The 14138-nt window shown below is 35.6% G+C and overlaps 1 protein-coding gene across 2 annotated transcripts; it reads right to left on the reverse strand.

Annotated features, from left to right (window-relative positions):
- Nucleotides 1-12092: 12092 nt before the first annotated feature.
- Nucleotides 12093-13888, reverse strand: LOC111292772 (transcription factor bHLH30-like). 2 transcript variants are annotated; one of them, XM_022885337.2, is made up of 3 exons: nt 13742-13888; nt 13378-13613; nt 12093-12861 (listed from the first exon to the last, which is right to left on the reverse strand). In XM_022885337.2, the coding sequence occupies exons 1-3, from the start codon at nt 13770-13772 to the stop codon at nt 12382-12384; spliced, it is 747 nt and encodes a 248-aa protein (XP_022741072.2). In that variant the 5' UTR covers nt 13773-13888; the 3' UTR covers nt 12093-12381. The 2 variants fall into 2 exon arrangements, with proteins under 2 accessions (XP_022741072.2, XP_089623418.1); XM_089767292.1 differs by having other exon boundaries at nt 13378-13888.
- Between the last annotated feature and the right edge of the window lie 250 nt (nt 13889-14138).

Here is a 14138-nt window from a genome sequence, read left to right on the forward strand (position 1 = left end):
ATACAGACTTGTTTTCTTTTCATGATGAATTTTACCTTTTGATGTAGAGATGAAAGTATAGCTCTGATCGTGTGAATCCAAGGTCTTCCAAGTAGATAACTATATGTAAGAGTTATGTCCATTACTTGAAATATGATGTTGAAGGTACAAGAACCGATCTGTAATGAGATTTCTATATCACCAATTACCTTTCTTCGCGTCCCATCAAATGCTCTTACAATCATGTGCTATTCGGCATGTGAGAGGGATCCACTGAAAGCTTTGATAATGTCTCAGAAGCATAACATTAATAGATGATCCATTGTCAATCAGCACTTTGGCCATAGTGTGGGACTTGCACTTGATAGTAACATGTAAAACCTTAACACTAGCACGTCCTTTCGGAGGTATTTCATCATCATTGAAGGTGATAAAATTTGAGGCTATAATATTCCTAACCATGTGATCTACTTTATCAACAGAAATGTTATGCTCGATATAAACTTGGTTGAGCACTTTCAGCAAAGCACTCCTATGTGACTTAGAATTCAATAGTAATGACAGTAAAAAAATACGAGCTGGCAGTTTATTTAGCTGGTCAACCACACTGTACTCACTATGTTAATGATCTTTAAAAATTCACAAGCTTATTTTTTTTATACCGGTTTGTTAACTTGCACTTCCAAGCTTACCACCGGTTGAGAATCTTGGCTTTCCTTTGTGTCTTCTTCTCCTATCTTATCTTTCTTTTTCCTAGCCCTTTCTGATATTTCGGGAGTATATATTCGACCACTTCGGGTCATTCCTCTTATTCCCGTTATGTTGGCGGTATTCTTCGCGCTTGGATTATTCGAGGTTATATTAGGCCCTCGCATCACTATATCATAATCGTATCACCATGAGACTATTTTATCAGTCTGATAAAGGAATGGACTAGAGACATAAATGGTCATTAGTGTCCTGAAAGAGGAGATGGTTTTCTCAGTTAGGGGCTCTGATTTCTCATCATAGTAGATAGTGAGAGGTTTAGGGATAAAAAACTTGCCATGATGCTCGTCACCTACTGTATTCACACTATTTCCATCACATTTATCATAGAACTCAATGATGGCCTCATCCATCAAGCTATGCAATATTTGTTTAAAGTCCTCACAACTTTGGATTGAATGTCCCACTGATCCTTCATGGTACTTAGAAGAATGGTCGGGGTTTTCATGACTTCCATTGTTATCCAAAAACAACGGTTGAATCGTACTCGCCTCGTATAAACAATTATACACCATTCAAAAGGAGTTTTTATTTCATTCACACATCTTTTGATTTTCACATCTTTTTTTTTATCCACCATATTAATTTTTCCTCCGGTGTGATCCGACAAAGGGTTTCCACTGACACTTGGCTTGAATTTGGTATCAAAAGATAAAAGCTCATCATTTATCAAACCTTGCACCTTGTGTTTAAATGTCGTGCAATTTTCAGTAGAGTGTCCTGTAACTCCATAATGATAATCGCACTTGGCGTTAGGGTCATACCAACTTGGATAAGATAGTTTTAATGGTTTCGTATAAGTAGGAGCGACAAAGTGACCTCTCATTAACTGAGGGTATAAATCAATGTACGACATAGGAATTAGGTCAAAGTGAGGTCTTTCTCGATTGTTATTATTCTGTGAGTTTCTTTGATTGCTGTTTGGGTAAGTTGGTCGGGTAAATAGTCGAATCGGAGGTGTAGAGGTGTAATTGGATGGTTGAAGGCTAAAACTTGGTTGGGGTAACGGTTGCTGAGGTGCTCGATAATGGTATGATTGTTGAGAGATTTGGTTTGTGGTAGGGTAGTAAGGGGGATATGGATTATATGGGACAAAAAGATGGTGTGAGGGATTTTTGTGAGTGACAACATGTGTCTCCTGCTTTTTCTTCTTTAAAGTTACTGTCTTCTTTTCGGACCCTTCAATTTTTCTATTTTTGACAGCATTCTCTATCATCTTTTCTGAGATTACCATGTTAAAAAAATTTTTCGTGACATTCCCTACCAATCTGTCATAATACGAGGCTTTCAGTATATTGACAAATAGCACAGCTATCTCTTTTTCAATCAGTGGTGGTTGGACTTGAGCTACCGCATCTCTCCATCGATGTGTATATTCCTTGAAGGTTTTCGTTGATTTTTTCTCCATATTTTGTAATGATAACCTATCAGGGGCTGTATCCAAGACATGCTTATACTGAGCAAGAAAAATTTTGGTCAAGTCTTTCCACGAACGGATCTTGCTCTGATCTAACTGCACGTACCATTTAGCTGTTGAACCAGTCAAACTATCTTGGAAACAGTGTATCAATAGTTTGTCGTTATGGGTATGACCCGTCATCTTTTTACAAAATATGGTAATATGAGCAGAAAGACACTTTGTTCCATCATATTTCTCGAAATTTAAGATCTTGAATTTAGGTGGGATAACCAAGTCGGGCACTAGGCTGAGCTCATTGGCATCAATAACCCCGTAAATGTCACTAACTTCAACCACTTTGAGCCTTTCTTCAAGTTGGTCATACTTATTTTGAATTTTTGAATTTATAACAAGTTTTGACATTTCGTGAGACTTCTCTTGTTCAACAGGGTCATCAAGATTCAATACCATGATAGGATCGACTGAGATAGGTCCTAAATTGGTATTCAAGTGGGTTGGTTGTTGACTTGTAGAATGATTGACATAGGGGCATAGCTGTGCACTTGGTGGTTGTATGTGTATACCTCGGGAAACTTGAACCTGAACCTGAGATGAAGTGAATCCTGGAAGGTATAATGGCTATTTCATATTAACCTCATCTCCTATCCTTGACGCTTTAACGACTCTTTTTCCTTTCATTGAACCAAGCAACAGTTGTCTTAATTCAGCCATTTGCATTTCGATGCTTTGTTGTATTTCCATCACTCTTTCTCGTATCTCTTCCTGTGCCTTTTGGACCCTTTCAAATCTAGCTATATTCTCTTCTTCCATAGCTCGAGCTTGAGAACGAGTATTATATCTATGTAGGATTATCTGACTTAGATTCTTCAACTTTGCTATCCTTAAACCTTAGTTTATTAATCGTGAATTAGAATGCATGATATAATATCATTACTTATTTACCTTTATTAAAATGCATGTATGGAATGAGTGATATACAAATTGTGGGTATTGTTTTAGATCAATTGAAACAAAAAAAAACTTTTATTAACCATGGGGGCCTTTATACATCATCCGATCATTCTTGCGTTAAAACCATAAAAACATTTTATTTGAGCATATTGCTCCCTAGCTTCACACAAAAAATTCAGTAATCTCTGACCATGGCTTTGAGTTGGTACAATCTCCTGTTCCAGTGCTTTCACCTTTTTAACCATGTTGCTTACTTTTCGAATAGCCTTGTAGATTTAAGCAGTCAGATGTTCGATATATTGTTGTCTCCCTAAACTTTTTGTTCTCCACATCTCTCGAGCATCCATTTCCATGTTACAAGTATAGGCCCAATAATCCTCCATCTCTTGCCATTCATTTAAAATCTTGTCTATGTGACTCTGATTATTGGTCAAATGAAACTCTAGACTCATCAACTCATGTTCCAAAGCTTTTTTCTCATTTTGCAAATCAAAACTCCTACCTATTCCTTTCTTAGTTCGGCCCTTAGTTTTTCATTTTCCTTTTGGCATCTTGTTACCTTTCTAGAGGCTCCTAAAATCTTTCTTTCCATTCATGTTGTTCTTTAGTGAGTGCAGATATCACTTCTTTATTTTTTCGAGTTCTGTTATTCCAATACTCCATCATATCTCTTAATTCTTCCACATCCTTCTTAGACCCCTTCAAAGGTCTACTGTCCAACCTTAATTTCTTATTTTTTTGATGTAGATTTTACAGATCTTTTTTCAATACCTTTCGTTTCTTTGTCAATTTTTATACTGCATCATCTCTCATCATCAAATCATATCTCAGTTGGTTAACCTGATCCATCATAGCCATCTTCTCTTTCTCTAACCTTTTCTTTTCAATCTCAAACTCTCGTTAGGCGATCTCAAAAATCGATAATACTAGTACTGAAATAGGAGCTGGTAACTTTTCTGAAACATCGGTTGGTAGAGGCTTAATTTTGTTAACCCTTTTTATCCTTCAAGCAAGGTAATCTTCTGCAACATTATTTGTAAATCTAGCTAGACTCATTCAGTTGACTTACTTCCATGCTTTGATGATTTCACGAACCATTTTTCATGTAACCGGGTGTCCCATAATCGAACTCAAGTGAAATGAGTTCATGAGTCATAGGGATAAACTACCGTGAGTCATATTGTCTTTGAACCATAAGAGGTGCATAACTCATTGCCCCCCATATTCCTAACAAGGGTACCCATGACTCATCTCCACAACTATACAAGATGGCCATCGGAAGCATCCATGGTGCCCTCCATGTTACATCCTGGCTAGTGAGCTTAAGAAAGAATGCCAACCACTGACTTTTTGTCCAATCTTTTCTCCATTCTTTAGTCACAAACTCTTTGATATGACTAAAATGAACGGAGAATGGCCAGAATGATGTCTTTTTTTTTCCTCAAAAATGGCTTCTGAGCCAGATAAAAAGTAATTGAGCACACCCTATAAATCGTCTTTCACGCTTTCTTCGACAAAAAATAAGTGATCTAATAGTCTCTGCCAAAATAGTTGGTGAAAGATTTATTCCTTTATCTAATTGCTCAAAAAAGTCAATCACTGATGCTTCTATATGCCCTAACACCTTAAGAAATATCATCAATCCATACACAGCCAAAGCAAATACATCCAATCCCTTATTAGTTTCAATATACTTCTTTATGTGCTCCAGCAGAAAAGCTGATGGAATGGTCTCAACCTCATTTTTTTCCTTCTTGTGCTTGTTTATCTTTTCAACCTCTACTTGCATGATCTTGGCTAACTTCTTTCTATATACGATAGTCTTATGCTCTTTCCAATAGATCTTATCTTGATTGGTAGACTCTATCTGGAGTAAAGAAGAATATTCTTCGATCGTAGGGGTCAAGTTTTCTTGGTTGAATACAAAGCATCAATAAGATGGATCCCAGAATTATGTTACGGCTCTCATCAGTTGTTCATCAACTTTCACCGACATAAGTAGTGCCACATCCCCGTATTTCTTGGAAAAATATTTTTTTCTCTTTATTCTCCACTGTTTTCAAATAGCTTTTAATTCTGATATATTATTTTGACTGAGATCTATATGCACTGACTGTGGTAGCATTGATATGTGACCATCCACTAAGCAATCTCCTTCTTTCCCCTGAGTACTTTTTGAATGGCTCTTGACTTCTAAGTAGCTCTTACACATGAATGACATCCTTTAGGTTTTTTGAAAGTTTTTCTTACTAAAGATTGGTCCAAAATAATACCCTATAAAAATATGGTAAATATATGATGCATGCAACAAAATTGAAAATAACAAAAGAATTAAACAAATAAATAAAAATGAGTAAATGAATGAACAAGTATAACATGCATCATAACAGAATATACATAGTGTCCTAATTTAGGTAATTTTCTCGTAAAAGGGACAGCATGACTCTATTCTGAAGTTGGACCTTATGGCTCACTATATGCCGGGTTAAGATTTACGTGTCTAAAGGTTCCTAGACTATTCCTCACATCATCGTCCGTTATAGACTAGTAAGGCTCCCCGATCCTCACCTATTATAGGCTAGTAACGAAATGGGTTCAATCTGAGTGGAAGTGTTTCGTTAGCAAATGCGGAGGTTATCACCTCACGAGAGCATAGCTACTTCGCTTCTTCCTAAAAGAGATAGAGCCCAGGTCTAGAGCTCATGTATGAATATGCAAAGTGTGTGCAAATTATTTTCTTCGGAATGTTATTTTTATTTTATTTTATAATATCACAAAATTTTTCTTTTAAAATGTATTATTATTTTTTTTATTATAAAATATTTTATCATCAAACAGTAAATTAAAAAGAGAATAATGTCGATAATTATTGATGATAACACGTTGACATATGTATGTTAATGGATGCCATATAAAATGAAATGCAATTTAAAAGTTAGATTTTTAATTATAATGAGACCATCCCGACTCTCCAACATCTAGACAGAGCTTAGGTACGATTGTTTATATTTAAGATCCTAATTTACTATTATACTTTTTATTTATTAATCTTCTTATTAATTTGAATTAAGAACTCGTGTGAAAAACTTAATGAAATAGAGTTTCCTAAATACCCCATCATTTAGGCAGCATTCGAGAACAAACCATTTCATGTGAGACTTTCGCACGTATCCTTAAGGTTTTGAAATAGATTTAGGGTAATGGTTTAGGGTTTAAGTTTGGGGTTTAATTAAAACGCAAACATCTCTAAAAATTTTTAACATCTAGGCGAACTTTCGGAGCAAGTTCAATTTCTATAATTTTTGAAAATTAATCAAAATTTTCTTATATATTTCATTTTTTTGAAAATTTATTAATAATAATTTTTCAACATCTAGGCGAAATTATTTTTTAGGATTATGTTTTATTCCCTCCAACATCTAGGCAGGGAAAAATTTTTCTATTATTATTATTATTTAAACATTTTTAATTATTTTTTTATTATTATCTTATTTTATTATTATTAAAACAATTAAAAAAAACTTACCATAACAAATTTAAAACTTATCATGCATAAATATATAAAGAAAATACTTAAAATAACAAAAATAATAATATATAAAAAAATTTTAAAATTAAAAAGAAAAAAGAAAAAATTTTTTTACCTGAATCGGACCTGTCAATGGTCCGGTCAACGGTGGTTCGGTTGGACCAAAAAAGATTTGGTTCAGCGGTCGTTCGGTTGAGCCGGCTGAGGCGCAGTTCAGGCCGGTCCAGGGAGCAGTTCGGTCGAGTCTGATCAAATCAGTTCAAAGCCACTGAGAAGTCGGGTTAGCGGGTCGATTGCGCAGATCCCGGGTCAGGTCCGGGTCAACACGCGGATCATCCTTGGCCTAAACGACGTCGTTTTGAGCGTTTATTGAAACGACGTTGTTTTCGCTATTAACAGTTTATATAAAAATTAAAATTTTTTTTTCATTCATTTCCTTCGTTTCTCAGAAAAAAAGCTTTTCTTTTCTCTCATTTTTTTTCCTTTCTCCGACCAAACATAGATGGCTAGCCTGTCATTCCTCCGCCGTCACCGTTCGTCGGTCATCGACCGCTGTTGCGGGTGGTTGAAAAAATCTCAAAAAACATTAAAATATTTCCCTCGACCTCCTGAGTTCAGATCCGAGGTCCCTTTCACCAAAAAGAATCCCCATTTCCTTAGATCTGCTGGTGAAGTTTTGGTAAGATCTTTTTTTCTTTTGTATTATGACTTTTTTTTTTTTGAAATTGACTTTGTTTTTTTCTTTGTATAAGAGCTCTTGGCGTTGGGTTCCTCCCTGCGAGGAGGACTATTTGATTTTTTTTTTTTTTTGGCAGAATCTCTCCCTCCTTCTTTGTGTCTCCTCTTTGATTTGGTTAGGAGTTCTATTTATAGAGCTCTGGCTTTGTGTGTTTGAGGGAAAGGTATGGGGCTCGACATGGGGTGTAAGAACGAGCACTATGCCTCTTTTATTCGTTTCTATCTTATTTGACGGTTTGTCAACGGAATGAGTAATTAGAGGGGTGGAGGGTAAAATATAGTGATCAGAAGGGTGAGATGTAGGGTCTGGTGGCAGTAGTGCCGAAGATGGCACCACTACCATCCTCGATTTTTCTTTTTTCTGTTTTTTTTTTTGGTATTTTTTTTTGTTTTGTATTTTGTATTATTTTTGGTTTTTTTTTTTTGTATTTCGTATTTTATAATTATTATTTTTATTTTTTTTGAGATAAAATTGATGTCCACACTAAGGTCAAAAGAAAACAATATTTGTTACGCCAACCCTCAGTTCCAGGAAGTTCTGATATTGTGTTGAAGATTTTTCAATAATATTTACAGAACAAAACAGCTTTTCGTAGCAAGAAAAGTACAAGCATTACTGGCTGGGATTGTGCTGGGCACTATATTCATGAATGCAGCTAGTGACTCGATGAGATTTAAGCTACAAACACAAATTGGCTTTTTTGCCTTCAGCCTTACCTTCCTGCTCTCATCCACAACAGAAGGACTACCAATTTATCTGCAAGAGAGAAGAATTTTGACGAGAGAAATCAAGGGGAGCTTGTAGAGTCTCTTCTTATGTCATATCAAACACTATGGTATTCCTTCCTTTCCTCTTAATCGTGGCTCTGCTGTACACCTTTCCTGTATACTGGCTAGTAGGACTAAGGAGGGAACTCAATGCATTTCTTTATTTTTCACTGGTGGTCTGGATGGTCGTTCTAATGTCAAATTCTTTTGCAGCATGTTTCAGTACATTTGTTCCAAATTTCATCATGGGAACATCTCTGATCGCTGACCTCATTCTGGCTATTTCATATCAAAAGAGGACATACATAGGTTTTGGATCTTCATGCACTACCTGAGTTTGTTCAAGTATCCCTTCGAGTGTTTTATGCTAAGTGATTATGGAGGAGAGAAGGGGCAGAAGAAATGCTTGAAGATTGTGGAAGGTGAGTGCCATCTCTACGGTGAAGGGTTTCTGATGCAGCAAGGTCTTAAAGAGTTAGAGAAATGGAGTAACATTGTTGTCATGTTGAGTTTCATTATTGGGTACAGATTTCTGGGCATTTTGATTTTGAGTTACAGGTCCTATAGAACAAAATGTTGAAGGGCTTTCCGCAGCCAAATGTGAAATAGACTTCAATAGCTGCTGGTTTCCTTCTCCTTTCTATTTAGCATCACAGAAATCTTATTATTATAATTAACAGAACATTATGTATGCATTTTTATACCTTGCTTTGGTTTTAGCTGTTCACACTGCAACTAAATGAATTTAAACTCAAACTAAACCTGGACTTTGGTAATGCGTGATGAATTCAGATTAATCAATTAAAAAAACATGTTTCAAGGAGTTGTACCTATAACATGCAATGTGCTAGTGTACTCAACACTGTATTTGATACCTGGCTCTCTAAATCATCAACTGAAAATTCAAAGATATTATCGCTGTTATTGAAACTCTTGCTAAGTTTTTAAGTAACCCTCCATTACAAAAACTATTTTTAGAATCACTCCATAAAAGAAAAAATTAGTATTTGAAATATTATCACGACTCAATGAATATTGCACTAGAGTAAGTAGGAAGAACAAGTTATAAACAAGAATCAACAGCTTGCTTCGAATGCACGTGCTGCAATATCCAGCAAACCGAAATGCAGAATTACATAGGACCCACAATCCAAGCACTTCCAAGTTCTCATATGAACATGAATTTCACATATCCAAAAGAAGAAAAAAGGAAGAAGTAATATCATGTCTTTGAGATAGCACACTTTTTCACAATTCTATTTCCTAATAGTAACAGAGGATGATGGCAGCGTGGAACAGGAAGGGTGATTATCATACTATGACATAATTGTGTTAAAACCTGAGGGAGAAAGGATCATAAAGATGTGGGTGCAAGAAAAACATTCTCCTTGTTGAAAACGAATTTTACCATGCTGCCATCTACTGGAAAATGGGAGGAGGGTGACAATGCAGAAGAAATACTATCATTATAGGAGAAAAATCCTAAGCATTATCCGGCAAGTGTTTCCTCTGTTCTCAGTACACCTGATTTCAAAATTTGAACTCCCTTTCAAAGTTGTATTTATCCCAGGCAGGAAATGCAGTTAGTGATACTCAAATATAGTTTTCATCGCTCACTGTTTTAAAGATGATTTAGGGGCTTTATCGGTGTACAATGTTGAGGAACAGGCACTATCATCTCTCCCTTCACAATGTGGTTTCCAAATTTTCAACAGTACCTGTCCCAAAGTGGTCCTACCATTATAAATCAAAGGAGCTCAATAAACAGCTATGATAGCATCCATTGAGAAAACTGTATTAGCAATGAACTGAATTTTCTAGCCTGGCATTTGGGTTTCATTACATTGTGAATAGCCTTAGAATTGGAGTCACAACATTGCTTAGACAAGCATTTGATGCAAAAGAGTGCCACATTCTAGATTGCTAAACATGACAGCTTAGGAGCAGAGCAAAGTAAACATTAACTACTGCTGGTACCCAACTATAATAAGCATTCTCAACATATACAAGAACAAAATATCATTTACATGTAGCCATACAACCAAGCAAATTAAGCTAGTATGGTCTAAGCAGTCCTTGCAGAACTTTCTTTGTTAACAATAGGGTAAAAAAAAGATGCACCTTAAACAAAGGGCATTCATTCACAACATTTCAAAGCATTCAATTACCGGCTTTATTGAATGGGTTTAACCAGCCTGACAAAGCAACGTAAAGGTTTATAGCAACCTACATGGTTCTACTTCAAAAGCCTCCCAAAGTAAAGTAATTGTGTTGCATTTCATTTTAACTCAGGGACAGGACCTCAAATTAATCTACAGGTCCTAGCAAGAATACAATTCACGAGCACAAAACACTAGCCATTGTGATGCCCATATTGTTTGTTCTCTTATAGATTTTGGGTTCCACTTAAGTTGCAGTTGTAAGCATGGAAAAAGTAAGAGCTAAGGCATTTGGTGGCACTGCTTTTCAGCTTGTACAGGTTTCTTTAGCCTTCTGATAAAATAAATCCAACCCTATCCCATTTATGCCTGTTTATAAAGAAAATAAATATGCTAACAGCACTAGCTGCATAGTAGCACATTCTTAAAAAAAGTAGCTGTAGCTTCAATACTGAAGAAGATTTTTCTTCTGATTTGAAACTGACTATTAAAGATGATAGCATTTTATTCTTTACGAAGTAAAATTTACCCAAACACCTTAGTCCAATCCTGCATACTTTTTCATTAATTTCAAGTTTGACAATTACGGAATGCTTGGTATTCAAATTCAAGCATAGCAACAATGTCCACTCATCTAACCACTTTGGAAATCAGTACTTATTTTATCCTGCCAAAATTCTGTGCCTTGTCAGCTACAAAAGGATATTATTGATTTTTCTGCACCCTTCAACCTGATTCTCAAAAGTATGACTTTTTCCATGTGGTCTTTTAAAACACAATTTCCAGGCTCCAACACTTCTTTAATTAACCTTACTAGCTAAGCACCTCCCTTTCCCCCTGCATCTCAGATCTCCTTTAGTGAATACTCCTGATAAACATTAATAATCATTTATCCTAAATAGAAGGCTGAAGGTAAACATCCCAATATATGCACCAAGAAAATGTATAAACAAGCTGACATTGTTCTCTGCTTCTATATTTACTGTGCATATTGTTTTTGTTCATTTTTGGAGACGTAATTAGTAGCTATCTAACAAGATATCTAGTAATCTCTAGGCAGTCATCCATTATATTGCCCAAGGTAGAATACACAAACACAAAAAAGAAACTAGCCCAACTCAAGCCAGCTCTCTCTCTCTCTCTCTCTCTCTCTCTCTCTCTCTCACACACACACACACACACACACACACATATAGAAACATACATGAGCTTAAAATTATATAATTTGGTTAACTAACGATAAATAGATTGATTGTTTATACTGTCTAATATATGTGAAAGATCAAGCATTATTGTAATTTAAGTACAAGTCATCCTCCTTCACTAGATCAACAAACTTCTATTTTCCAACAAGAAGTTCTGCATTAACTATATTCCTCACTTTTTTCCATTTTGAAAGAACTAAAAATCAAAGGGACACTCAAGTCATGCATGCCTTTCACATACCTTTTGACTTGAAAAAAAAAAAAAAAAGTATGGCCCCTTGCCTAGAGGGTGCATGGCACTTCTTTTGATTTGCAGTGCACCTTAGCACCTGGTCACACACTCTGAAAACACTGCTTAATAGAGCTTCCTGAATTTCAAGGTTCACAGAAGCAGATGTTATCTAATTTGAGAGGAAGCTGGGTAATAAGCATTTACCCAGAGTATCTTATTATACATTATTGTTATAAGATTTAAGTCACAAGGATTATGATGATATTTACCAAATAACCATAATGTATCTTGAAGCAAACAAAAGACATAATCCGTCTCTGATTCACCATTATCCAAATGAAAGAAGAATATTGATAAAATAACTCCCCAACCACAAAGTTAAATCATGAGATAAGTTGCTCATTTTACAATATCTATGATTTATATTACAACAGGTACATCTTATCCAGTCACCTATAATCCAGCAATGAGAGACCTGGGTATATAAATTCCTCAGTTTATACAGCAGATGAAACATAAGCAATTATTATATATATATATATATATATATCCAGTACTACTATGACTATGAACATAAAAAGTTGCATTCTAAAGAATTGAACCACTTCTAAGTAATTATATGCTCACCAAAGTTATGCAGATGAAGAAGACAATGAAGAATTGAACAAAGAAACCCTTCGCCTCTTGTTTGAAAGTGTAGCTCTTAAGGAGAATTCCTCTGAAGCAGAAAATTTGTCAAGTACAGACCTAAGTGTTTGGTCTACAGTGCTTGTAGAAATCCTTACTGCAGCATCTTTAGAGTCCCCCTCTTTGCAGCTAGCCACCAGAAAAACATTCTTCATCCTTCCTTCCCAAGTTGCCATCTCTGCTTTCGCTATCATCAGATGGCGCGCATCAAGTGCTTGTCTCAAATCAGACAAAAGTCCAGGTTTATAATCACAACACAGACTTGCCCTAATCAAGCAAGGATTTCCATCCATTTCATCCTCCTTTTCCACTCTCACTTCGTCAGTGTCCATTGGTATTAGAATACCTTCACAAGCTTCTTCCGCATTCTTCTTTAGTTCTCTCAAGTGTCCAATCACCTCAGCAAGTAATGATGCTTTGTCCATCTGTGAGCTCAAGACATGTAATTCAGCAAACCCAATTAAAGAATTAAACTAACTCACAGATAAAGAATTTATAACTAACCCTCAAATCATTAGGAACTATCCACATCAACTGGCCCCAAAATTTACAACAAAGCTATCACATGATTCAACTAACAAGAATAATCAATTTAAGATATAGTATTCTACTAGTATTGGACTGACAGGGCTGCATATATAAATCTTTCGCAGTCTATTTATCCAAAAAAAAAAAAAAAAGCCTTTCACAGTCTATCTTATTAACTGAATTATCAACACTAGTCATCACTTAACAATTGCATTTAGCAATCAATGTTTCTTTATATTTTTTCTAAACCATCAAATCCTGATCAAGTGTAAAAATTTTGAATTAGATACTGCTAAAATTGACGTTAAATCAGCCAATCAAACAAAAAAACTACAGTCAGCCAATTACCATCTCTACCATACTTTTTTTTTTCTATTCACCAAAATCTTATGCAAACAACGATCATATTTTACCTTGTTAGCACCCGGTACGAGGTCACGGAGTGTATCGAAATGAGCATTAATCCTCGCACGGCGCCTCCTCTCAGCCTCACTATGGTTCTTCAGAGCAGCCACATTTCTGTCGGCTGACACCCCCTTTCTTGGCAGGTTCATTGTAGCCTCCACAAGCTCTCCTCTCTCACTATCCAAAACTAATGAGGAAGAGGAAGAAGAAGAAAAGGACCCATTTCTTGTTTTCCCTTGACACCCTGAATTCACCAAAAAACTAGAGCTATAAGAGTTGGAGCTCCAAGAAAACTGGTCCATGCTACCAAACAGCAAAAAGCAGTCAATAAGATTAACGCGGAGCCTATTTATGAGAGATTTTTGGTTTTACTTGTTTGTGAGTGTAACTGTGGAAGTTCCATTTGAGGCAAAACGAGGAAGCTGTTTGTTTGAAGAATGAAGAGGGAATGAATGGGAAAGTGCCTGCCTACAATTTCAATGTCATTTTTTTCTTTCTTAGAACAATTTTATTTTCATTTTTTCGTAGTAAGAATAACAATGTAGTACTGTGTCTCAATAAACTTTAAACCGACCGAGGCAGCGACAAAAGTCTTAAAATATGGTCATTGGTCATTGCCCAATCCCCACCTCAAAAGACAAAGGCAAAGCTGATAGGGAATTTGATTGGAATCGCCAGTAGAATTGATAATTTGTTTATTTGTTTTTTTATAAAATATTAATAAATTATTTGTTTTATTATATTTTACATAAAATTTATATATTATAAT

This window comes from Durio zibethinus, chromosome 10, assembly GCF_047325235.1.
Source record: "Durio zibethinus cultivar Kanyao isolate XHJ-2024 chromosome 10, ASM4732523v1, whole genome shotgun sequence".
Lineage (NCBI taxonomy): Eukaryota > Viridiplantae > Streptophyta > Magnoliopsida > Malvales > Malvaceae > Durio > Durio zibethinus.

Coding starts and splice junctions, on each gene's coding strand:
- LOC111292772 (XM_089767292.1), bottom strand. CDS start 13,671: ATGGACCAGTTTTCTTGGAGCTCCAACTCTTATAGCTCTAGTTTTTTG. Junction 12,862..13,377: donor TCGTACCGGGTGCTAACAAG/GTAAAATATGAT, acceptor TTGAGCTCACAG/ATGGACAAAGCATCATTACT.